A 27908-nucleotide genomic window follows, 5' to 3' on the forward strand; every position below is an offset into this window, starting at 1 on the left:
ATTTTTCAAAGGTCCTCCCTCATCTGTCTTCCCTTGGTTTTTACGCTCATCTAACAAGGCATGTCATTTAAAAAAAACGTACATTTTACCAGCGCGTGGAATTGAAAATTTCCTTCACAATTTTCTACTCGATAGGATAGGGTGGTTTCCACGCGGTCTGTTAAAAAATAGGTTGTTTTACCACTTGAAGCCAGCCACCCATCTAGTTTAAGGCTTAATTGAGAATCGTGTGTTTTCCAAAACTGGAAAAGCACTTTTCTCCAAAATTAACAACAAATCGAAGGGAATTTGTTCGCTTACTCTTCTAAGGATTCCCTCCAGTGATCTCTTCCGGAAACCCTCCTGAGGTATCTTGAGAATTTCTTCAGGAATTGTTTCAAGATTCTTTTAGGTTTTCATTTGGGAATTCTTCTAATGATTTCGTTTGAAATTCCTTGTAGATTTTTTTTCACAAAATCTACCAGGGATTAAAGACTTTTTGCAGAAATCCTTGTGGGGATTCATGCTCCAGCAATTCCCTCAGGAATTCCTCCAGAGTTTCCTTTGAGAATTCCTGCAGAGATTCTTCCTTCGGGAAGTCCTTCAGTCTCAGTGGTTTGGATAGGAGTTCCTCCAGAGATTCCGTTAAGATTAGTTTACAGGGATTCTGGAATTTCTGGAATTAGTTAACAGGGATTCTGGAATTTCCCAAAAGTCTCGTGCATCTATATTCCAGCGCTTTCTTTGTGATTTACTCCAATGATTCTTTCAGGAATTTCTTTTGGAGCTTTAATTTCTTTAGAGCTCTATAGATTTCTTCTGCGGTTCCTCCTTGAGTTTTTTTCGAGATTTTTTTTTTTTTGAGAAATTAATCAGATGCTTATTTCAGAAAGTTTCTCAGGGATGCTTTCGGGATTACTTCATGGATGCTTTGAGAAATGCATTCGGATGCTTTTGCAGCGGTTGTTACGGGAATTCTTCCTGGAATCCATTCGCGAAGTCCTCCAAAGTTTCTTTCAAGAATTTCTGCAGTGAATCATTTAGGAATTTTTTTTACTACGTGCAATTCTTCAGACCGCTGTGGCAAGTGACCGATATTTTTCGTGAAAAAATTACGCTGTAATTTTCTTTCCACAATAATTTAATTTCTGGGAGTATTCCTGGAGAAATCTCTTAGACTTCTGAAGGAAATTCTAAAAATATTCTTGAGGAACAATTCAAAAGTGTTCCTGAAATAATCATTGAAAGTATTATTGTACATGACAAGGATTTATTGTGGACTTCCCTGAAGATTATATATTCTACAGATCCTACAGGTAATCCTGAAGCAATGCAAACATGGCAGGAGATATTCCTTGATGTTTTATACTTGATGAAATCCCTGTAGATATTCACGAAAAAGAGGTATTCCTGAAAATAACCCAGCAGGTGCATATATTGCATTGTATGATAATCTGTTGTTTTATTGCGATGAACATAAGTTGTTCGCATAAGCGTGAACTGGTTAAAAACGGTGCGCAAATTTATCAGGCAACTCTTACGGGATTTCCTTTATGAATTTCTTCGGAAGTTTCATCTGCAGATCCTTTGGGAATTTAGCTGACAATTACTTTTGTAATTCTTAAAAATAACTTCAGTATTCTTTCTGTATTGGAAACATCTATAGAAAATCCTTACAGAATTCCGTTTGTTGAAATTCAATTGGATATTCCTTCACAACGAACAGAACAGCTGAATATAAGTTTCCTATGCTAAACTTTCGGTTATTCTTTTAGGGTGCCTTTAGCTTTTTCAACATTCAAACGTATTTGGAAATTGTTTTCTGAAATATTCCGGCAATTTTTTCGAGAATGTTTTGAATTTGGATGAACTTTTTTAAAAACACCTTTACTTTTGGTATTTCTCTAGGTAATTCATTTGAGATTTTCTCCGGCCATACTATTGTATTTTTTTTATCAATTGGGAACCCAACAATTATTTTTGCTGTACATGAGTGCAATAAACCACTCTTTATTGCACTCATGTACAGCAAAAATAATTGTTGGGTTCCCAATTGATAAAAAAAAAATACAATAGTATGGCCGGAGAAAATCTCAAATGAATTACCTAGAGAAATACCAAAAGTAAAGGTGTTTTTAAAAAAGTTCATCCAAATTCAAAACATTCTCGAAAAAATTGCCGGAATATTTCAGAAAACAATTTCCAAATACGTTTGAATGTTGAAAAAGCTAAAGGCACCCTAAAAGAATAACCGAAAGTCTTTCCAAATGAATTGCTACTGAAATTTTACAATGAAATCCTGAAGTAAATTCCGTTGCAGAAGAAGTTTCCGAAAAGAATACCAAATAAATTGCTGAAGACACTTACGAAAGCATTCCAAAAGAAGTTTCCTAAAAAACATTGAAGGAATTGCCCGATCATTTACAAAGAAGTTTACTGTTTGGGTTCTAAAGAAATTGAAAAAGAAATTTTCAAAGGAGTTGCTAGGTAATACCAAAATTGATTTGCCGACGGAACTGCAGAAAGAAATCAATGAGAAATTGCCGGAAGATATCATAAAAGTATTGTTGCGGTGAACTATATAATCTACTCGTGCGGTAAGATGTTATAGATGGCAACACTGAGATGAGTGTACTGCTGATAGGGCAGTCACAATGATGAGTAGGAATGTAAAGAGGATTGTTTTGAATTGTTTTGAATAGCATCTGCGATAGCAATGGAAATTGTTGAAATTTAGAAGAAGATGGAAGAAAAAAATATAATTAGTTTAATATGCAGTTGCCATGAAACAAATCTGAAATTGTGTGGCAATTTCCCCCATGTTATTAGACGATATACGGGCATCAGATTTATGTTCGCGAGCTAACCAGGATTCACGCTCCGCATAGAGCCAGAAACACATACAAATCGCTGGCTGAAGTTCTACAATGGATAGCTCATTTGGTGTAGGTCGAATTATTGTTGGATAATAGGGTGACCAGTATGAGTTTGAAGAGAGATTAATAATTTCAAACAGTACTAATTCAATAAACTTAGCTTTTAGCATATCTCCACCAAGGACCCGTTGTGTGATGCTCAGAAGACCCCGAAAATTCCCCCTACAAGTATTTATCAAAAAACTCTCAAAGGAACTTTGTGATGAATTTCCATTAAAATTGCAGAACAAATACTCAAAAGAAATATGTATGTATTGAAAAATAAATGTAATAATAATAACAAAGAATTTGCGGAGAGAGCTATTGAAGGAATTATCGAAACAATCAAATAAATCAAAATAAAATTCTCAAAGAGTTTTCTGAAAGATTGCCAACAAAGTTTAAAAAATTGATTGACTGATTTCTCAAAATACTTTCCGAAGATATAAAAAAATTAAAACAATAAAATAAAAACATAAATAAGTTTTCAAGTGAAATGCAGAATTGTTTTCCAAAGCAATTGCCAATAGAAATGCCAAAACTTTTTTCGAAGGAATTGTTGAAAAATTCGAAAAGAACTGCTGGAAAACTTCCTACCAGTTGTCTGGGAAATTTCAGTAAGAGTTTCCTGAAAACCTCCTATAATATCTTGAAAACCTCCCATAAAAATTCAAAATCTTGTATTATTTTGAGCAAATCGTCTGAAACCTGTATTCCTTGGAATGGTCCAGGAGGTGAGATGTAGAACGTTTAGACCAAACGTTTAGCTCATAACAGAACTCAACCAATATAGTAAGTGAATCTCGAACTTATTTGTTTTCTTGAAAGTCGTCTCAGCAACTTTGCTGAAGCGGTATTCTTCCAAGTAGTCCAAAATACGGGATAAATGACGCTTAGACTAAACTGGAAACTACTAAAACTACTAGCGCCACATACATACATACATTTATTTGTTCAACATCATTAAGACAAGACATAATCAACAATAGTACGCCACAATACTCGGTTTGTGGCTGCCGCTCTCCATCCTCGGTCGCGCCCAATGCTCGCCAAGTCACGCTCCACCTGGTCCGCCCATCGTGCTCTCTGCGCTCCACGCCTTCTTGTGCCAACCGGATCCGTTGCAAACACCAGCTTTGCAGGGTTGTTGTCCGGCATTCTTGCAACATGCCCTGCCCACCGTATCCTTCCGGCTTTGGCCACCTTCTGGATGCTGGGTTCGCTGTAAAGTGCAGCGAGCTCGTGGTTCATCCTTCTCCGCCACACACCGTTCTCCTGCACACCGCCGAAGATCGTTCTTAGCACGCGTCGCTCGAAAACTCCGAGTGCTTGTAGATCCTGTCCATGTCTCGTGCCCGTAGAGGATCACCGGTCTTATTAGCGTTTTGTACATGGTGCACTTGGTGCGTGGGTGAATCTTTTTCGACCGCAGTTTCTTCTGGAGCCCGTAGTAGGCCCGACTTCCGCTGATGATGCGCCTCTGAATTTTTCGGCTCACGTTGTTGTCAGCCGTCAGTAAGGATCCGAGGTAGACGAATTCCTCCACCACCTCGAAAGTATCCCCGTCTATCGTAACATTACTACCCAGACGGATCCGGTCGTGTTCGGTTCCGCCTATCAGCATGTACTTTGTTTTTGAGGCATTCACCATCAGTCCGACCTTTGCTGCTTCGCGTTTCAGGCGGGTGTACAGTTCTGCCACCGTTCCAAATGTTCTAGCGATAATGTCCATGTCGTCCGCAAAGCACACAAATTGACCGGATTTTGTGAAAATCGTTCCCCGGCTGTTGAGCCCGGCTCGTCGCATCACACCTTCTAGCGCGATGTTGAAGAGTAGACATGAGAGTCCGTCACCTTGTCGCAGTCCCCGGCGAGATACGAATGAACTGGATAGTTCACCCGAAACTCTTACGCAGTTTTGCACACCGTCCATCGTTGCTTTAATCAGTCTAGCCAGCTTCCCAGGAAAGCCGTTTTCGTCCATGATTCTCCATAGCTCTGCGCGGTCGATACTATCGTATGCCGCTTTGAAGTCGATGAACAGGTGGTGCGTTGGGACCTGGTATTCACGGCATTTCTGGAGGATTTGCCGTACGGTAAAGATCTGGTCCGTTGTCGACCGGCCGTCGATGAAGCCGGCTTGATAACTTCCCACGAACTCATTTGTTTTTGGTGACAGACGACGGAAGATGATCTGGGATAGCACTTTGTAGGCAGCATTCAAAATAGTGATCGCCCTGAAGTTCTCACATTCCAAATGGTCGCCTTTCTTGTGAATGGGGCAGATTACCCCTTCCTTCCACTCCTCCGGTAGCTGTTCGGTTTCCCAGATCCTGACTATTAGCCGATGCAGACAGGTGGCCAACTTTTCTGGGCCCATCTTGATGAGTTCAGCTGCGATACCATCCTTACCAGCTGCTTTGTTGGTTTTGAGCTGGTGAATGGCATCCTTAACTTCCCTCAGCGTGGGAGTTGGTTCATTTCCGTCCTCCGCTGCACTGGCGTCGTCGTTCCATCCGTTGCCGTGGGCTCCCGTGCCTAGGTTCTCCACGCCGTTCAGGTGCTGATCGAAGTGCTGCTTCCACCTTTCGATCACCTCACGTCCGTCCGTCAAGAGGCCTCCTTCTTTATCCCTGCATATTTCGGTTCGCGGCACGAAGCCGTTGCGGGATGCGTTGAGCTTCTGATAGAACTTCCGTGTTTCTTGGGAACGGCACAGCAGATCCATTTCTTCACACTCCGCTTCTTCCAGGTGGCGCTTTTTCTCCCGAAAGAGGCGGGTCTGCTGTTTCCGCTTCTGTTTGTAACGTTCCACGTTCTGTCGAGTCCCTTGCTGCAGCATTACCACCCTGGCCGCATTCTTCTCCTCCAAAACCGTTCTGCACTCTTCGTCGAACCATTCGTTCCGTCGATTCCGTTCCACGTACCCGATGGTGCTCTCGGCTGCGTCGTTGATGGCTGCTTTCACTGTACTCCAGCAGTCCTCTAGAGGGGCCTCATCGAGCTCGCCCTCGTCTGGCAACGCGGCTTCGAGGTTCTGCGCGTATGCTGAGGCGACATCCGGTTGCTTCAGTCGCTCTAGGTTGTACCGTGGCGGTCGCCGGTACCGTACATTGTTGATGACGGAGAGTTTTGGGCGCAGTTTGACCATCACCAGATAGTGGTCGGAGTCGATGTTGGTGCCACGATAGGTCCTGACGTCGATAATGTCGGAGAAGTGCCGTCCGTCAATCAGAACGTGGTCGATTTGAGATTCCGTCTGCTGTGGTGATCTCCAGGTGTAACGATAAGGGAGGCTGTGTTGGAAAAAGGTGCTACGTATGGCCATATTTTTGGAGGCGGCGAAATCAATGAGTCGTAGGCCGTTTTCGTTCGTCTGCTGGTGGGCGCTGAACTTACCAATCGTCGGTCTGAATTCCTCCTCTTGGCCTACCTGAGCGTTCAAATCTCCTATGATGATCTTGACGTCGTGGCTTGGGCAGCGGTCGTACTCGCGTTCGAGCTGCGCTTAAAATGCGTCCTTGTCATCATCAGTACTTCCGGTGTGTGGGCTGTGCACGTTTATTATGCTGAAGTTGAAGAATCGGCCCTTGATCCTCAACCTGCACATTCTTTCGTCGATCGGCCACCAACCGATCACGCGCCTCTGCATATCACCCATCACGATGAAAGCTGTTCCCAGCTCGCGTGTGTTGCCGCAGCTCTGGTAGATGGTATGATTACCTCTAAACGTTCGCACCATGGATCCTGTCCAACACACCTCCTGCAGCGCTACGATGCCGAACCCGCGGTCCTTCAGTAGATCGTCGAGTATGCGGGTGCTCCCAATGAAGTTGAGAGATCGGCAGTTCCACGTACCGAGTTTCCAATCGCAAGTCCTTTTTGTTCGCTGGGGTCGTTGCCGTTGGTCTCGGTTCGTATTATTCTGTTGCTGATTTTCCGTTACAATGGTTTTTTACGGCTGGCTCGTAGGGCCTGACACCAACCCCCTACTTTCCGGAGGACCATAGTGCACAGTTGAGCTTAGAGTCCTTCCCTGGTACTCGGACGTAGATCAGCCGCCCCTAACATGGGGATCAGACGCTGTTGTGAGCCGCTCCTCCTGGAGAACAGACGCTCAGGTTTGCCGAAGCAAACCCCCCCTTCCCTGTCAGCCTACGACCAAAGTTCCCACCGGGGTTGGTTACCCGATCTTCCCTAAGGTTGCTCATAGTTACCGGCCGGTACCGCGTGGAGGTAGGGATAGGAGTGGCTGGGCAGAGGCTAGTGGATCACAATGGGATCTGAATTGCGCAGCATACCCAGCCTTTACCGTGCCACATAGTGAGCAAATTTCACACTGAATTGTTTTTCAGTTTCTTAGTCTTAAGAGCAATTTTTTCAAAGAGAGTGTCCTTCGAAGTGGTTCAGAACGCAGGATATATTACCCACCATTGATCAAACTGGACACCCTTCTTTGCAACAACAGTTGTCGAGATATACGAAGTTAAGGCTAAACTGGAAGCTAGCTATACAAGCGCCTGATAGTGAATGATTCTCAAACTAGATTGTTTTTATGCGAAAGTTTTCAGTCCCTATGATCGAATTTGACTACGACAGTATCTTTCTAATTGGTATAGAACGCGAGATATTCGACGTTTAGACTGAACTGGAAGCTCCTAAGAACACTAGCGCCATTGAGTGAGTGATTTTTGAACCAAATTGTTTCCTATGCGAAAGCTCGTAGTCTTTTGAGCAACTTTGCCGAAGACGAAATCCTTCTAAGTGGTACAGAACACGAGATATTCCACAACTACTGGCAAAATGTACATTCCACATGTCCGACATGGTGCCCTGTGTAGCAGATTCCCAGTGGCCAATGTTATCGGATCCACTATTTCAACACATTTACACATTCTTGACGAAATTATCTATCAAACAAAGCATTGGTCATTTGAATTAATGAAAAAATCATCATTCTATAAGAGTTTGAATTGCTGGGTCATAATGACCCTAATGCATTTTTATACATAAAAATGTTATGTAAAGTTAACACATTCCTCCACATTTCAAAAAATGAGGCAATTTTTCGTTATGTTTTATATGTAAATTTTCACAAATATGTGTGGTTCAATGTCTGTGTACTAAGAACTATTCATTGTGTTTCAAATAAGCCAAGAAGAATTAAAATTGAATGAAAGATGGCAAAGATATCAACAAATCGTTTTTCCATGTTTTACGAAAGTGACCCCTAACTTTTGGCCGATGCAATCAACAATCAACAATCTACTTAATAACTTTTTTTCTAGATTTTTTAGCTAAGTTCGGTAAAAAAAGCAATTGAAAGCTAATAGAAAATTGGTTATATTACCAATCTAGTCTTAACCCTCTAATACCCAATCCCGCCTTAACACGGGGTATAGTTTGAGCATTTTTGTAATTTTTGTTTTGTGGAAAATCAATTTTTTTATATTTTTGGCTGATATTTAGGACTGTTTTGTATATCTCAAAATGGTTTTTGGTGTATGTTAAAGCGTATTTACATTTTTTAAAAATCATTGAAAAATTGATGTTTTAGTCACCTTTTAGAAGCCATTGTTTATTTTTTATTGCATCGCTACAACTAACATATTTTAAATTTTTCCCAAATCATTCTATCCTTGTTTAATAGTATAAGGGAATCGAATACAGTCTAAAATTATTTTCCCTCAAATTACACGGAAATAAAACTTTCTGTGAAAAAAAATTAAAATAATAATATTTCAACAATAACCATAAAATCTCAAAATGTGTTCATCTCAAAAAATCCGATCCCCAAATTGGCTTTCAGGAAAAATATAAAAGTGTGGGGATGTTCAAAAATAAACATTAGAAAAATCAAAAACTGAAATTCGCGAAATCGAGAATTGAAAAGAATCATCTTCCAAAACATGTTTAAATCGATTTTAGATGACGAAAAATGATATTTAGATCAAAATCAAAAATTTGGGTATTAGAGGGTTAAAATTTGGTCGATCCGATTTACAGCGACAGTGCTGTAAGTTTTTATTCATTTTTTAGAAAAAAATGGCAACTTTGGTTAAGTTTACATACAAACATTTTTGAAAAATTTACCTTGAAATCATGTTCAAAGTTTTTTTTCACTTATTATCTTTTGAATGAGATCTAGGGTTTTGAAATCGGATGCAAATTGGCGGAGATATGGGCCTAAAAATTGACATGTTTTTCAGGGGCTGATTCCAAACTTTTGATCGGGAGTGTATCTTAGAATGCCCCAGGAAGTACTTGTAGAGGTTTCCCCAAGGAGTTCCTTCTAGAATACCCTCAAGAATGTTTCTGGGGTTAACCTAGGTAATCTTCCGCGATCCCACTTGGTTATTTTTTTCGCAATTTGATGAGAAGTTTCTTACTGTCTGAGTTTAAATTTATCCAGAAATTTAATCTGGAAATACACCAGGAGTTCTTTCTGAGATCCCTCCGGGGAGTAATCCTAGACTAAACTGCTCTAGGTGTCCCTGAAGCAGCTTCTGAAGAGTGTCTCTGAAAAAAAAAATCCCCAGATCGAATCAGTAGAGGAATTTGGAGGAATCCACCATGAAATCCCGAAAAGGAATTTCTGAATGAGTCCCCAGAAGACCTCTTACCCGTATGTGTTCGATATTTTGTTTTTACTATGCTTACTAAATGGGTGCTAGGTACCCGGGTATCCTGTTGGCCAGATAAGGGTCATATGAATCCATATAGAAATTTCTGGAAGAATCCACAGAAAGAGTTACTGGAAGATTCCCAAGCATGTACTCTTAGAGCAATTGCCAGCATTATTGAATTAATCCGCAGATGTTATTCCTATAGAACAATTTCCTCATAGAATTGCAGGGAGAATTCCCAGAAAAAACAGTTCGAAAACTGCAAATCAACCACATATCGCATGCTGTTGATTATGCAACCATTGTCTTTGGGTATAGATTTCACCACTCCTTTTTTCCGGATTTTCCTTTTCCTACACCAATCATGCTGCTGCTGCCACTAACCGCCACCGTGCCGTGCCGAACAGCACGGAGCCAGAACTTTGTTTTCGAACATGAATCACTATGGAAACGAGCCAGAGTGGCGACATTTGGTGTGCAATTTTTCTGTTCATTCTGTAGGTAGGTTCAGCATGGTTTCGAGCCATTTTTTCCCATCATCCTTTGTTGCAATGGCTGAGTACGGGAAGGGAATGGCACCCGTTTCTTGAGGCGTGTTTGGTTTTGATAATTTATTTTAATCAAACAGGTAAACCTTGTAAATCCGAGCAAAGGCAAACAACAAAATGAATACTGAATTCAAATTTTGATTTCGTTTTGATGTAATTTTTAATTATTCTACACCTTTAGACATAAGCAATTTTAAAACTTTTGGCACACTTGGGATACAGCATTAGTGCAAACATCGAATATATCTTACTGTATTTATGTTTTGTATTAATATTTTTTTTTAAATAATGGTAAGCATAATTTGCAATATTACAACATTACTCTCAAACTTTGCTCGGGAAGCTCATCAAAGTTTTTAAATTACTTCCTGCTTTGATGTCATTTCTGTTCGATGCTCTCCAATAAGTGAAAGAGAGTAAAAATAATTCTTCATGCTTGCACATCCCACTGAAACTCAGCCTGTTTATTCAACTTAGTGTTTCTGCGCCTTTTGAAGGTTTATTGATTCTTTGAGGTGCATCTTGTAGTGTATTTTCCCCTGGAGTAACTGGATACCCAGATTAAGCACTGTATCTGTTTGAAAGCAATCGCTCAAGAAACTCCGAAATTCCGAAATTTTCTACGGTGACTGCCATTTAAACTGTCCCCATGCACCAAATGGACTGAGAAGTTCCTTCTAATCTGCAAACAGCCCTTTACCAATAGACGAATGGAAACAATCTGTGATTCAGGTTACACAGAGCACAGAGGACGTTTCCAAAGGATTAGTTGGAAAATTCTTGCATCAACAGCACCAAAGAGCTCTGAAAATTGATCGATTCACATGAATCTTGGTTGTAAAGTATTTTTCTTCATGTAGGAACATACCTCTGAGGTACCATGCACGTTGCATGTCGGTGGTGCCAGCTTCCAGCTTCCACACTGACTGCATCATATGATGTTGACGAATTGATACATCACGTCCAAGAGGATTTTCTCAGAAGCTACGAGGAAAAAAACATGCTCATGCTCAACTATTTTTCTTCGAAGCACAATCATTGTGTGAACGTTCGTAGGAATTGATGAATTTCCAACATTTTCCAATCAACTTCGCCCTTTGGTGGTGTTTGTTGTTGATCCAAATTACATGCCCTTCTGTAGCTGCGGGTGCTCCACGAACTGGGGAAAATTAGTATTGATTGAAGAGCTTGGGACGCCAATCCGTTCCGATCCGAAGCTTGAACGATTAATTTCAGTTTAAAAAGGAACAGACATTCAGACTTTTTTTCTTCAGCGATAGCGGAGGCAAGAGACTAGGGTAAAGTATCACTGTTTGGAGGGAAACCAATTAAATCATCATTAGGTTGATATTTTATTTTTATCATGGCAGTGAGTGGCACTGTAATTGAAAGTCAATTAGCATTGTTGGAATGACGATGAGAACGATATAATAGCATTGTAAGATATTGTGTGTAAACATTTTTAAACTTGTTATACATTAAAAAGTTTACAGTGAAATATGAATCGTCCTTCAGAAGTAAAAATGGCCAAAAACTCAAGAATTTATATTCCTACTTTCACCAAAATAACCCACTAATAAGAATGTTTCCCCTTCTTTTCTCCCCCCATTCGTAGAACCATGCCCGTGGACCCAATGGACGACATCGAGCTTCGCTCCGTTCAGCTGCAGTACCCGAACCAGCGGGGCTCGATCGTGGGCCAGTGCGACCTGCGACGAGTACCCACGGACAAAGGCGACATTCTGGTCGCCGTTCAGGGCGATACAACGAAACCAGGCATCGTTACCTACCACGATCTGGGACTGAACTGTGAGTATTGCTCTGAAATGTAGAGCCTGGCAATTTTTAAACTTGTCGATTGTTAATTTGGTTTATTTTTGTGGACTAAGGAAGGTGAGCAAACAACTTCAACAATGAATAAATTACGCTCGCTCTTCTTATGTGCGTAACATAAAGAGATGGATATATTTGCGGTTTGAGAAGGATGTATGATCGACACGATTAGAAGTTCATTCAGTGCTGTCATGGTACAATCAGAGCTGGTTACTCAAGGTTTCCAAATTTCTGCACCATCCATACTCGTAGAAATGACTTCACAATTGCAACTAATTGAAAATTATTCCGGGAAACTCCTCCATGCATTGTTATTTCACGTTTCTTTCTGTAATTATCGCGGAAGGGACAATGTTGGTGGAATTCCTTTAACGACTTTAACGAGAATTCTTCTCAAAAATTTCTAGAAAATTCTCCCGGATTACCTCCAAGGACATCGCAAGAAAGTCCTTCGTGGGTTATTTCAGGATTTATCAAAAATCTTCGGGAATGTTTACATAATATAGATTATCGCCAAAAATTCTTAAAATATTTCATCAAGATTTCTTCTAAAGATTTTCGTCAGGATTCTGAAAGGATAAGAATACATTCCTGCCCATGCATTTCTTTGAAAATTTCTCTGGGGATTTCTCCAAAGATTCTTTCAGGAATTCCCCCAGCAAATTTCGAGAAATTATCCAAATAACACTAGTTTACAGCATTCTTTAACTCGGTAAGCTGTTGATTTTTTTTTTTTTGTCTGTATTAACGAGATTTTTAACCCTAGGCTAGTTCATCTCGGGACCCACGCTTTACTTCCCTTTCGAAGAAAGAACCCACATTTTGTGAGTATGTCGGGAGTGGGATTCGATCCCAGGTCCTCGGCGTGATAGTCTTGTGTTCTAACCACCACACCAGGTCCGCTCCAAGCTGTTGATCATTTTAGAATCGTGCCCTAAGTTCCAAAACGTGTTGGGAAAAAATATAGTAGAGCGGAATTTGTTTCGACTTTTCTGAAGATTTGAAATCGATGTTTGTTCTATGTCTTAAACAGAGTTGCTCCCTTCGTACATCTCATTCCTGATGACCAATGCCCCATTTGCGCTGAAAATTTCGATGTAATTCGCTAACATAAAATATTTCCAATGTACTTTGAGAAATAATTTTCTCATTGAAAAAAATAAATACAAATCTTCACACTCTTTGTTATATTTTGCTCAAATTTAAAGAGAATAACTCATATACACATCGATAACCCGACTTACAGCAATCTGACGAATGAATTGTGTTCAGATGATCGTAACACATTGTATTCAGCTTAATATTCATGCAAATAGAGTAAAAAAATGGGGACTGTAACGCAAAATAACTTAACTTCTCGGATACTTTTTCAAAACGACGTATCAACATAGGATTTACGTGTATTATACGTCGTTTTGAAAAAGTATCCGAGAATTTATTAATTTCGATCTTTTTAAAAATAGTAGAATTCAATTTTCAAGAGAAAAATTAAAACTTCTCTACTAAAAAGTTTCTGATGCATGGTCTTGAAATGAGAACATAATTAAACATCAAAAATTTTGGTCATTGGTAGATGTTTACGACTTTCGTTCTACATATCTTGTAAACTGATATAATTTATCTTGAAACTAGTTCACGGGTTTTCTCAGAATCCTTCCAAAATTTCTCTGTGGGATTCCTCAAGCGTTTCTTTTGGAAATCCTTTTCAGGGATTGCGACATAAGCTTACGTTTGCGTTCTTTCGTGCATTTTTTCAATCACTTCTTTATGAATTCTTCCAGTCACATCGTCAGATTTTTTCAGAAATTTTTCTTTGAGATGCCTTTAAAATTTTATCTCGAAATATTTCATAAAAATTTTTTTTATGATTTTCTTAGGGGTTTCTCCAGGAATTTATCTATAAGTTTTTTTTTAAGAATGTTATTCTAGCAGATACCTTTTCACAATGATTCGAATTCGGTTTTCTTTAGTAGTTCTAGTTTTTTTCCCAGCAACTTTTTTTAAGTAACTATTGTTTGCATTTCTCCACAAATTCCTTCAGGTATTTCAGGGATTTTTTTTAAATTTCAGGGCATATTTTTTGGAAATTTCCCCAGAAAATTCTCAAGGGCTTGTTTTGGAAATTCCTCCAGGGGTTTCTCCAATAATTCTTTCTTGTATTTGGATTTATTCAGACCTTCCTTCAGGGAATCTCACAGATTTTTGTCCAAAGATTATCTAAACAATTTCCGCCGAAACTACTCCAGAATATTCCTGAGCATTTTTTTAGAAATTTTTCAAACAATTTTCCTAGAAATACCGACAGAGAGTTTTCCAGACATCATTCCAATGATTCCGTCAAAAAATTGTTTGTTTTTTTTTTTAATTTCTTCATGGATTCTCCTGAGAATTCTTCGGAGTTTTTGTTTTGTTTCTGCAGGATTTCCTTCTAAAATTTCTTCAAGTAGAAGTTCATAGATATTTTTTTACGTCGGTTCAAAAATGGTATAACTTTTTTTCTGGGAATTCCTTCAAAGATATCTCCATAAATTTTTGGTAGGATGCCTGCAAAAGACCCTCCAGGAATCCCTTAGAAATTTATGATTGGATTTTTTTAATACAATTTCATAACCATCATGGTAATTTCTGAAACATTTTCAGGAAGCCCTCTGAGGGTTCTTCCTTCCTCTATGGATTATGAGTTCGGTTTTGGAGTTCTGAGAACTTCCTTTTTGGATTTTTCCAGAAAGCTCTCTTTGATTTCCCTCTCTTTCGTTAATATCTCAGTTGTTTATTGGAATTACGATTGTCTCCTTGCATAGAACGATGGTCAAAACAATCGTCTTTTGATTTGTACTGCAAAAGTAGTTGAAAAGTGTACCATTACATTGCAATAATTGAAAGAGCAAGTGAACGAAGAGAGCCTCTCGAATGCAGATAGGACCTATTTAAATGTTTGGCCTGATTTTTCCTTGGAATTACTTGCCGAGTTCCTTCAGAAGTCTCCCATGATTTATTTTTGTGAATCAAGGTATCTTAGGTTGTTTCGTAAGGTATTGTCCTCGGTGTTGTTCTTGGTATTCATCCAGGATTTGCCCAAAAAAACAACTTCAAATATAGTTTCCGAAATTTTTATCCAGCAACTCAGTTTCAATTTTTTTTCAATGATTTCTTCTTGGAATTTCCATAGGTATCTTCAGGAGTTTTAAGGGATTTCTTGAGACAATCTTCCAGGGATTTTCTAGAAATTCCGTCGGAGATTCCTTAGAAAACGCTTCAGTAATGTATGTGAAATTTCTGGAAGAACTTCAAAAAAAATCCCTTGGGAAATATTGGGATATATTCTGCAAGGATCTCCAAAGACATTCCAGGATGGAACTACAGGAGTAATTTCTTAAGAAAAATCCTTGTAGGAATTTCTACACAAATCACTGAAGGAATTTCTCTCTTCTAGGAGATACCCTTGGAAGAATTTCTGAAGAAATCCCTGTAGAATAGATAAGGAAATTTGTATAAGTATTTCTGAAAAATTCCAAGGAAAAGTTTTCCAAGAAAAAAGCCATGCCGATTTTTTTTAAGAAATCCTCGAAATTCTGGATATAAAAGTGTCAAAAAAAATTCAGAAGGAGTCAAAGAAGATACCACTGAAATAAATCACTGATGAAATTTCTGAAGAAATCTTCAGTAGAATCGCTGTGGAAATCTTAGGAAATATTTTTGAATGAATCTCTGGAGAAGTATCGGATGAAATCCCAGGGTTATTTTTGAAGGAAACCGGAAGAATTTCTTAAAATATTCATGTGGAAATACAGGTATAATATCAAATAAAATAAATAAAATTTCGGAAGCAGTCCCAGCAGGACTCCTGAACGAATTTCCAAAGAAATCTTCAGTAGAATCCCTGTGATAATCTTAGGATGTATAATTGAAAGAATCTCTGGAGGCATATCCGATGCAATCCCAGGTGAATTCCTAAATGAAACTCAGGTGGAATTTCTGAAGATCTTCCTGTAGAAATACTTTGAGAAACTTTCCGGGAAACATTTGGCGAACTTCCTAGAAAAAAAATATTGAAGTCATTGGACAATTCCATGAGAAATCCTTGAATAAAATTCCTGGAAGATTTTCCGAAAGTATTTCTGGAGAAATCTGTGGTTATATTTCTGAAAAAATCCTAAAGAAATACCCGGAGTAACACATAGTGTCTGCAAAGATCTCTGGAAAAAACATTCAATATATTTCTAAAGGAATTTTCGTAAAAATTCCTTGAAATTATTTTTGAATAAATTTCCTAAAATTATTGGAGTTGTCTTAGAGAAATTTCCGGACAAATTTCTGAGGAAATACATGGAGGAATGTCTGAAGGAAATTCTCAAAAAATCTTTGGAGTAACTGAAAAAAGCAATACAAGAATCTCTGGAAGAATTCCTGTAGGATTTTCTGGATGAGTCAGGTGGAAATTTGCCATGAAATATCTTGAGCAATTCCTGAACAAATCTGTGCGGGACTTACTGAAAAAAAAACCGAACAAATTTCTGAGAAACCAATGGAAAATGAAGCATGGAATAATCTTCGTATTTTATAGAAAATTTTGAAGGAACCCCTGGGGAAAATTCGGATGATTTTTTTTTTTCAAAGTTTTCTCTAGAAGAATTTCTAAAGTAATTAATGATGGAGTTTCAGAAGGAACCCATAGAAATCTACCGAACATAATTATTGGAGATTTTTTTTTTGAGATATAATTGAGGGAATATCTGAAGGAAGCCTTGAAGAAATTTTAGAAAGAAAATACAGAAAAAAAAAACCGGGGAGTTTCTGTAAGAAATAATTTCCGAAGGAATTCATGGATTAATGTTGGAAGCAATCCGTTGGACTTGGAACCCTTGGACAAAATCATGAGGCAATGATTTTTTGAAAAAAATCTCCAGGGATGTTTCTGAAAAATCCATGGAAGAATTTATAAAGGAGCATGTGGAAGATTTTATAACGAAATCCTCGGAGAAATTCCCGGAGGAACTTCTGATTTTCCTAAAGAACCATTTAAAGCTTTGCTGAAGAAACCCGTGCATGATTTCCTGAAAGAATTATCGTAGAGGATTTTTTAGGGAAACTTTTTTTAGAGATTTTTTGAAGAAATTTCTGGAGCATTTCCGCAAGGAATTCCTGGAATTCAGGGAAAGTTCCTTAAAAAAGCTCCTAAAACTAGAAAACGTTGGAGGAAATTCTAAAGGAAACTTGGATTCTTTTACAGGAAACAATGGAAGGATTACTAAAAGATATCTCAAAGAATTCTCCGGATGCACTCCTAATAGATTTTTTTTAAAAATCCCCGAATGATTTCTGAAGGACTTGATGCGAGAAATACTCGTAGGATTTCGGGAAGAATTTCTGAAAAAAACCCATGCATGGTTTTTAAATTAATCCTTCGATAATTTTCTGGAGAAAACTCTCAAATATTGTTTTGGAGGAATCACCAAAGGCTCTCAGTAGGAATGTATGGAATAATATCTGAAGCAGTCCAAGCAGGATTTTCTGAATTTTTTTTTAGACATTTCGTGGGAACAACGAGTGAAAAAATTAAAGAGGTGATATTCTTATATGTACTTACAAAATTGGAAAAACTCCAAAATTTCGTGAAAGAGTTTTTTTACATCTACGGGGGCGCTTAAGCTTGCAAGTAGTTCTGCCTTGTTTGCATTGTTGACAAGCACACCTGCTCGAGGCATGACACTTTATTTCATTTTTTTTACTAAAAGTTAGCAACTGGATTAACTAGATAGAAATTTATGTTACAAAAACATGTTCAGCATTAAGGAATTCGCTTGAATATTCTGGGTTTTTCTTATCCAACAATAACGAAAAGTTCCTGGACAAACCAGGGATCACGCTCGCCATCCTCAGAATAATCTCTTGTACCTGGTACACTGGTAATATTCATTTAGGTAAATTTCATTGAAATACCTCCATTTAGAGAAAAATATAGACTAAGTTTTGGAAAACATCTGTTCTTTAGAAGGTTGCGAGGGAATTGGTCTGCTCAAACAGATCGAATAGATAAGCCGAAACCGGCTAGGTCATTAGGCCAAATAGGTTATTATTTAGGCCGAATAGGTTTTTAGGCTTAATGTGCCATTGAGCCGAAAGTGTTATAAGGCCGAATTTGTCATTAGACTGCAATTAGACTGAAAAGATCATAGGGCAGAAAAGAGCATTAGATTGAAAAGTCATCAGGTCGCAAATAAAGGTCGTAATAGGAAAAGGTCATTTGACCCAATATGTCTTTAGGCCGCAAAGATCATTTGGTCGAAAAGCGCATTGGGCCGCAAAGGTCATTAGCGACCTATACGATCTAATCACCAATTACACTTAAAGTCATAAGGTCATAAGGCCGCGACGATCATCAGGCCGTAAAGGTCATAAAAACCCGAAAGTCATTAGGTTGCGAAGGTTATTAGGCCGCAAAGGTCATAAGGCCACAAAGGTCATTGGCTACAAAGGCCATTAGGCCGCAAAGGCCATTAGGAAGGTCATTAGTCCGCAAAGGTCATTAGGCCGCAAAGGTCATTTGGCAGCAAAGGTCATTTAGCCGCAAAGGTCATTAGGCCGCAAAGGTCATTAGGCCGCAAAAGTCATTAGGCCGCAAGGGTAATTAGACCGCAAAGGTCATTAGGCCGCAAAGATTATTAGGCCGCAAAGGTCATTAGGCCGCAAAGGTCATTAGGCCGCAAAGGTCATTAGGCCGCAAAGGTCATTAGGCCGCAAAGGTCATTAGGCCGCAAAGGTCATTAGGCCGCAAAGGTCATTAGGCCGCAAAGGTCATTAGGCCGCAAAGGTCATTAGGCCGCAGAGGTCATTAGGCCGCAAAGGTCATTAGGCCGCAAAGGTCATTAGGCCGCAAAGGTCATTAGGCCGCAAAGGTCATTAGACCGCAAAGGTCATTAGGCCGCAAAGGTCATTAGGCCGCAAAGGTCATTAGGCCGCAAAGGTCATTAGGCCGCAAAGGTCATTAGGCCGCAAAGGTCATTAGGCCGCAAAGGTCATTAGGCCGCAAAGGTCATTAGGCCGCAAAGGTCATTAGGCCGCAAAGGTCATTAGGCCGCAAAGGTCATTAGGCCGCAAAGGTCATTAGGCCGCAAAGGTCATTAGGCCGCAAAGGTCATTAGGCCGCAAAGGTCATTAGGCCGCAAAGGTCATTAGGCCGCAAAGGTCATTAGGCCGCAAAGGTCATTAGGCCGCAAAGGTCATTAGGCCGCAAAGGTCATTAGGCCGCAAAGGTCATTAGGCCGCAAAGGTCATTAGGCCGCAAAGGTCATTAGGCCGCAAAGGTCATTAGGCCGCAAAGGTCATTAGGCCGCAAAGGTCATTAGGCCGCAAAGGTCATTAGGCCGCAAATGTCATTAGGCCGCAAAGGTCATTAGGCCGCAAAGGTCATTAGGCCGCAAAGGTCATTAGGCCGTAAAGGTCATTAGGCCGCAAACGTCATTTGGCCGCAAAGGTCATAAGGCCGCAAAGGTCATTTGGCCGCAAAGGCCATTAGACCGAACCGGTGAGCGACCTATACGATCTAAAGACCTATTTCGCCGTATGACCTATTCAGCCTTATACGACCTTAGAAAGGCTTATTATCATAATATTGTCTATATTTCGAAGTTAACCGCAGGCTCTATTTCAGTAAAAAAACTGAATCCATTTAAGTATCCCTGACTTATTACTTAAATGGAGGTTTCAGTGTATGCACAAACATTCTCCAATAAGATAAGCAGATATATTGGATAACTGTGTTTCTTAGAATATTTCAAATCTTTTAAATTATTTTACTACTTTGTATATTGTGTGGGGGGTGGCAATGACAAACATTGGACACCATCATTTCCGTAACTTGTAATATTCGTGGATAAATAATAGTGTGCTGGAAATATTCACAAACTTGATAGAAATTATTGGTGTTGTTTCAATGAATTCGACCTACTCAACTAACCATATGGCAGTGCTGTAGAACTTAAATGCTTTATATTGGCCGTATTATAGCTTTACAAGCCCGTAAAGGTGAAATGTAGTGCTGATGATTATTTTTTTTTCAATGAACCAGTTTATTGTCCTTGACGTGTGTCAAGCTCCATGATGAAACCGTAGCTCAGTTCTAAAAATAAAGAAAAGTCTCACCTTGGCACCCTAATGACGGTGTAAAGTTATTTTAGGATTTATCAAATATAGTCTTCACACCCTCAGTACAACAAAATTTTAATTGAGATCGTCAGCGCATTGCATCGCAGATCCTTCCCAAGCGTAGAAAATAATCCGCCCGAAAAGGAAACTTTTCCCATCTCGAGCAGACCCATGTGATGATAACAAGAACACAAGAAAGCTTGGACCTTTTTTCACTCCCTAACAGGAGCAGCCGGTCCTTACCAGCATCTCGTACGAGACGTTGTCAAGTACACATTCAAGTGTAATTTAATTTCCGCGCGTTTCTCTCTCGAAGCTCGTCAAATCATCTCTATCGGCAGCCAAGCAGAGGAAACATTTTCAATTTACTTACAAATGATTTTCACTTTAAACCACTCCCTGTGTCCCCATACTCATCTGCCATTCGGTCTTTCTTCCCCAGATGCATCGAGTTTTGCTGGATTTTTCAACTTCCCATCAATGCGTGCCCTGCTGGATAACTTCTGTGTCTACCACGTGAACGCCCCCGGACAGGAAGAGGGAGCACCCACCTTCCCGGAAGAGTAAGTATCTGCTGCACACTCCGAGCGAGCAACAAAGCCACAAATTATGTTACGCGGTTTGCAGTTTTCCAACCCTCGCTCTCCGTCTCCCTTTAGAGTTGAAATGCTGCAATTGATGTGGTTTTAAGTTAACCACTACTTATCACTTTGGAAGGGTTTTTGTGCACACCATACACCTTTCATGTAAAAAGACTGACTGTTAATCGGTAGTAATTTACAAATGAATATTGTTTGCACCGTTGTGTTTGCATGGGATTTGAACCTACGACTCGATTTATGATGGAATGGCGCATTAATCATCTAAGCCACACAGTTATTCATTCAATTCACCTTCTGCGTACCAGTGTGGTTACATTTTAAAATTAAACATATTTATTTCTAACGCTCTTCTTGAACACTTAGTTACGTGTACCCGACGTTCGATGAGCTCGCCTCTCAGCTGCTGTTCGTGTTGTCACACTTCAACCTGAAGACGATGATCGGATTGGGCGTTGGAGCTGGAGCCAACATTTTGGCACGGTTTGCCCTGGCGCACCCGGATAAGGTAAGTATTGTCTAATTCGTTGTCAAATTTCATCCATCAATGTTCCACGGTTATTCCAGGTCGGAGCTCTATGCCTAATCAACTGCAGTTCCACGGCTGCCGGCTGGATCGAGTGGGGCTACCAGCTGCTCAACTCCCGCAATCTCCGCACCAAGGGTATGACGCAAAGCGTGATGGACTACCTGATGTGGCACCACTTTGGACGGAATCCGGAGGAGCGAAATCTGGATCTGGTGCAGGTGAGTGAACCTGTGATACAAAGGTTCTCTTTGAAGTAACTTCACTTCGTATTCCAGCTGTACAAATCCAACTTTGAGCGCTCGATAAATCCCGTCAACCTGGCCATGTTCATCGATTCGTACATCAAGCGTACCGATCTCAACATTGCCCGAACACCGTCGGGTACGCCACAGACAGGTACTGTGAGATTGTTCTTGATTTTCCTCGCGTGCTATGGGAGCAGATGATTTTCATTTACATCTAATTTTATTTGTTTTCGGTCCTGTGTAGCTGCATCATTGAAAATGCCAGTACTGAACATTACCGGAGCACTTTCGCCACACATCGACGATACCGTCACTTTCAACGGAAGGCTAGCGCCCGAAAAGACCAACTGGATGAAGGTAGGTTTATCCCCCAAAACTTTGGTTTCTAGTATTGATGTGCAATTGCCGCCTTATGAGAATAATTTGATGATTTCTTCAGAAATTTGTAAAGAAGTATCACTGAAAATGTCTTCCATATTTTTTTGAAGATTTTTTTAGTAATAACATCATTTCAAATTGAGGTATTTGAAAGCTTCTTTCAAGAAATATTTCGAAAACTCTTCCATAAATTACACTAGGGAAGAAATCTACTGCATTCTATGCGCTAATTTCCGTCATATTATACGGAATATAGCCACTAGTTACAGATATTCCAACTAACCTTTGCCAATGGCTTATCAGATGGAAGCAAAAAGCTATAAACTATCAATAACCAGCCCCTATTAGCACTGTAAATCGAATAACTACGCTGAATTCCACGTTTCAACTTCACTCCACTTAAGAGTTGACCATTTTCATTTGTTTTGCGTACGACGAAGGTAATCGCACCAAAGCAGCACCTAGCCGAATTATTTTCACTGTTCAAATTTTGCTTCGCCCCTAAAAAGCTCTGTGACACTTCAAAGTTGGGTTTCACTGCTGTTGAATGCGGCAAGAGCTGTTCAATTCATCAAATCAATCCCTTTTTTCCCGTCGGTAAAATGTAAACAACAAATTGTCCTCGTTTAGGGAGCATGCAATCAAATGTGTGAGTGGGTTTTATGCATACCATGCATACTATTTTACAACCACAGAGAATGATTTCCTCGTTGCAATGTGATGGCGTATTATGATCTGGTAGGCAAAAATATGAACCGAAATATTTTGGTCGTTATTCTAAAGCTACTCCCATTTCAATTTTCAAACTCTCTGCTCAATCAGTCGTAATTTGAACACATGATTTGATTTATATTATAAAGCATTTGACCACGTAGCAGGTGTGCCGGGATTTGAATTAATGTTGTGCCCGAAACAGACGTCTTATTGTTTTAAGGAAATTACAGTTCTTTAACAATATTTAGGCAAGGTGCAAAAATTAATTCGAGCAATATTGATCGGTGTTTAGATAGATGGAAATAAGATACAAACCCTATGTGTTTTTGAAGATAAATCCTGGAATTAATTACAGAGGAATATTTTCCAGGGAATCTTGAAAGCATTTATCCAACAATTCTTTAAAAGGCTTCTGCAAGATTTTTTTCGTGGCTTTCTTCAGAATTTCAAGAATTCATCTGTAATTTTTCAAGTGGATTTCTTTTGGAATTATTTAGAAGTTTTTTTTATCTTTTTAATATTCTGAGTTTTAACTAAAAGCTAGCTATTTACTAATTTTTAAAAAGATTCACCCTAGAATTACACAGCGTAACAAAAATTAACTTTTTGTCTGTCTCAAGAGCAAACTTATGTGTCTCCGAAGGATTTTGGGCCGCTGAATCCGAATCCGGGCTCAGATTTGCTCTAACACGTCACAATTTTGAGCTATACCTCAATTTATAGGGCAAAATATGCGATTTTGGGCTTTTTTGACTGCAAGCCATTAAGCATGGAAATATTTTTTTTAAGCAATCAAAAGGTTAATTGGTCAATTAACATCTAAATTAACGACTCATTTATAAAATTTCGTTTTACCAAATCGAATTTGATAGTTTTAAGCGATTTATGTTAGGTACGATATTTCCCATACAAGTCACCCTCCCAAAGTTGCATGCAAGTTTTCATACTAACATAAAATGCTTAAATCTATCAAATTTGATTAGGTAAAACAAAATATTTTGAATGAGTCGTTAATTTAGATGTTAATTGACCAATTAACCTTTTGATTACTTAAAAAAATATTTCCATGCTTAATGGCTTGCAGTCAAAAAAGCCCAAAATCGCATATTTTGCCCTATAAATTGAGGTATAGCTCAAAATTTTCCAGAATTTTTTAGGACTCCTCCTAAAATTTTTCCTATCACTAATCCAGGATTTTTCCGTAAAATACCACCAGAAAATTTTTTTGAACATCTCTTCAGAAATTGATCCAAGCTTTCTTCCATATTATCTACCCAAGGATCTCTCGAAATATTCTTTCAGTTAAGTAGATAAGATTTTCTTCAGAACTTCTTTCAAGGACTTCGGAAGAGATTTTCAGGTTTTCTTTTAAGGATTTCTCTTTGGGAATTTAAAAAAAAAATCCACTAAGATTTCTTCCAACGATTTTTCCAAGGGTTCCTTTAGGAATTCTCACAATGATTTCTTTAGAAATCTTTCTATGGACTCATTATAAAACTGTTCTGGTGGTTTACTCAGCTGTTTTTTTGTTTTAATTAGTGTCCCTGTCCGAAAATTAATTTAAAGTTCTGTCCATAAATTCTTTCAATAACTTCTTAGAACATGCCAGGAATTCTTTCATGATTTTTAGGATTTTTTTCCAAAGATTCCCACAGGCACTTTTTCGAGAATTTTTAAGGATTTTTTATGGTTTTCCAAGTTTGTTTCGATTATGTGTTCAGCAAATTGTCCAGAAGTTTTTCCAAGAGTTATTCTGGAAATTCAAGAAAGACGTCATTCGGAAACTTTTAAAATAGTAGATCTAAGGATGCTTCTGATAGTCTAACTAAAAATATTCCCCAGGATTTCTTAAATAGTTTTTCCATGAACTTTTCCAGGGAATCTTTCAAGGACTCGCCTGGCAGCTCTTAAACTAATCAAAAAATTCTCAACATATTTATCAAAAAAGTCTGCTAGGATTACTTCAAAGTTATCCACATATTCTTCCAATGTATACTTCAAAAAATCTTTCATGATCTTTCCAAGAAATCCTTCAAGGATATATCAAGTGGATTTGTAAACATTCCTAGATTTTTTCAATATTTTTCTATGATTTTCACCAAAGATTTCTTCGAGATTTTTCTCAGATCCTCTTACCGAAATTCTTCTTCAGAGGCGACTTTCTCCGGGATTTTTTTTTTCTAGGACTCCCCGAGAAACTCTTCAATGAACTGTTCTCGGTATATTTCTTGAAAGTCCCCCAGGCATCATTCCAATGACTTCACTAGAGAATTTCAAAAGTATTCTTTTAGGGGATCATTCCACAAACTCTTCCAGGAATCTTTTTATAGATTTCTCTGGAATTTTAACCTTCACGTACGTGTAGAATTAACAATCAAATAAAATACACAAAATGAAAATACAAAAAAAGCCTTCACGTTCCCGACCCCCGACAACTCATTTTCAAAATATTGGCATTTCGTCAATTTTCATCCAATTTTTTTGAAGTCGCCCTCAATCGATCATAACTTGGTGCAAGTTTATTAAACTGAAGTGGCCATATCATATTCGGAACCATTCCGGATATATTCCGGACTGTACTGGGGTCAGGGGGTGAGGGGGGAGTCTGTTTTGCCAAATGGCTAAAAGTGATTATTTCTTGTGTTACTGTGTTTGAGAGGCCCCCGCGAAACCTGTTCCAGGTGTTCTGGAGCGGCCGCATTAGTTGATACATACTTAAGCCATTTTTTTCTGCCTCACTCTCTCGAAATCATGAAGATAGATACGTCGCACGGCATGTTTTGCTTGCAAATCAGAAATGTCCCCGATGACACCCACGTGGAACCTATGTTAGACGGTCCGAGGTGGCCATATTAGTTGATACGGACTTCAGCCTATCGTTTCTGACTCAGTCTTTTGAAATCATGAAGATTGATTTGTCGCACGACATGTTTAGGTTGAAAACCAGAAGTGTCCACTATGAAACCCCGTGGAACCTGTCACGGGGATCCGGATGGGCCAACATATTCAAATCTGGTTATCGTAGTTGTGTTTCATTGTTCGCAACAAAAATTTCGCTGGAGTTCGATGTTTCAAACACAATAACACACGAAATAATCACTTTTAGCCATTTTGGCAACCCCCTGACCCCAGCACAGTCCAGAATATCTCCGGAATGGTTCCAGATATTTCATGGCCCTTTTGAGCATAATGAACTTGTACATACCAATTTAATGAAAAAATCAATATATCGCTATCATAAAGGCCTGTCGAAAAATTGCAGCCCTGGTTAAGACGTAGGTTTTATTCCAGTAAAAGATGTTGCGCCATGAAGGGAAGGAGGAAAAATTTCTTGAGTTGGTTGAATTCCGAGGACCACTTCTTAGAGGTCTCTAGAAAATATTTTTGAAAAAAAAAGCTTGGAGGAATCTTTGGAAATTTTCTTGAAGAATTTTTGGTGGAAGTCGTGTTGGTTGTTCTTGAAGTATTCATACAGAAATATAAAAGGAATTGTCTGAAGGAATCTGTTGAAAAATGTATGACGAGAATCCTAGAAGTAGTTGTATGGAAATCTACGAAGTAATTTTTAAAGCATTTTTGGAAAAGTTCTAGGAGAATTCTTAAATAAATCCTTGAGGAATTTGTGTAGGCCTTTTTGCGAAATTTCTCTACAGGAATTGTTGGTTGCCTTTCCGGAGAACAGTCTAGGAGTAGTAGCCTAGTTCTGTAGAAACTTTTAAAAGAATCTTTGAAAAATAATTGTTAAAGGCATTGAAAGGAGTCCTAGCATAGAAAAAAAATCAAAGTAAAATCGTTGGAGGAATTCTCGAAAAAATATTTTAAGACAAGTCATTGTCGAGTTAACGAAGAAATATCTGGAAGGATTCTTGATCGAATGCCTGTAATAATCCTAGGAGAAAGTTCTGAAGCAATCATTGGAGAATTTATGAAAGAAAAAGAAGTTTGGGAATCCGCAGATGAATTGTAAGAAAAATTCCCGATGAAATCCAGGAGAAAATTTTTGAAAAATTTTTTTTTTTCACAGAATTCTTCGGAAAATATCGGAACGAATTTTTTAAGATTTTTTTTATCTGTTTTACTGAGATTATAAGCCCTAGGCTAGTTCATCTCGGGGTTTTGAAGAATTGTTTAAATAAATATCCAGAGGAAACCGTCAGAGAAAATAAACTAATAGCAATTCGTGGAGCACTGCTTGGGAGAATATCTGGAAAGCGATTCTCGGTGATAGTCCTCAAAAAAATACTGCTTGAGGTATTTTTTATATAAATCTGTAGGAAATTCCTGAGAAAATCATTCGAGGAATATCTGGAGGTACCTTTGAAGGTGTTCCTGATGGAACCCCTAATTAATATCCTGAATAAGATGCATTTTTAACAGGGTCGTGCAATTTCGAAAGGAAAACATGACGTACGACGACTGTAGCAAATCGTTTCCCATGCGAACGGACTGCTGTGATGCTTCATCTCTCACCCAGCAACACACTCGTTCGTTGCTGCTACAGAAACAAGTGTGTATGAAACATGGGATGATACACTTGGATTTTCGTTTCATTTGTGAGTCATTGAAATACTTCAACATGCTAAAAACACTATTTAAACCACATTTTTAAATAGTGGTGCACGCCAATAGAATGATAATTATGTTTTATGAAAGAGGATAACAAATTCGACCACTTAAATCCAATTAACCGGCGCCCGTTACCATTGAGAGACTAGCGCGCACCAGTGAGACACTAATGCTCTGACGGGTGAAGCACAAGCAATGCGACCGGGTGGGAGACTACCGAGTGCTACGATGAATGGAAAAGTTTTTTTTTAACGACCGAGTCATTAGAAAAATGTATGAAACACTTGAAGTGACTCATTCAAATGTTGCATGAAAGTGTATCATTGAAACGAAATTGTACGCCCCTGATTTTTAAGGCACCCTTCTAGAATTCCATTAATAAATCCACAAAGGAGTTCTTTGACCAAAAGTTAAAAAAAAAGCCGGATCAGAACCGTGAAGAATATTTCTGAGGGCTGAATTTTTGTGAGGAGTTCCTATAGAAGTCCTTGGTTAAAGAATTCTCTAAGAATTCTCTAAGATTTCCTGGAAATGTCTTAGGGTAACGTCCCGAGAACCCCAGAAAAAAATACCTGGAGGAACTCCATCGGCAATTGTTGATGGTGCTGTTTAAGAAGTTTATGCGAACATTTCCGAAGGAACTTTTGAAAGATTGTCCAGAAATTGTTGAAGAATTTCGCGCCAAATTTCTAAAAAAATCTGTGAAGTTTCTAGGCTCAATAAATTTTTGGAAGAATTTCCGGATGTACATCACAGATAAAAAAAATAAATTTATGAATAATTTCCGGAGGTAAATCTGAAAACCTTTTTTACTTTGTTGTCTTTTCGCGT

General features: G+C 38.8%; 1 protein-coding gene across 13 annotated transcripts in view; it reads left to right on the plus strand.

Moving 5' to 3' along the window:
- LOC109427547 (protein NDRG3) overlaps positions 1–27908 on the plus strand; it is a 224282-nt gene that overhangs the window by 163779 nt on the left and 32595 nt on the right. For all 13 annotated transcript variants that reach the window (XM_062850058.1, XM_019703164.3, XM_019703127.3 and 10 more), the window contains 6 exons: positions 11684–11877; positions 20489–20609; positions 21012–21153; positions 21213–21392; positions 21450–21570; positions 21664–21776. In XM_062850058.1, the coding sequence (XP_062706042.1) occupies positions 11684–11877; positions 20489–20609; positions 21012–21153; positions 21213–21392; positions 21450–21570; positions 21664–21776 (871 nt within the window). The remainder of the gene's footprint in view (positions 1–11683; positions 11878–20488; positions 20610–21011; positions 21154–21212; positions 21393–21449; positions 21571–21663; positions 21777–27908) is intronic.

The sequence above is a fragment of the Aedes albopictus genome, chromosome 2, assembly GCF_035046485.1.
Source record: "Aedes albopictus strain Foshan chromosome 2, AalbF5, whole genome shotgun sequence".
Taxonomy (NCBI): domain Eukaryota; kingdom Metazoa; phylum Arthropoda; class Insecta; order Diptera; family Culicidae; genus Aedes; species Aedes albopictus.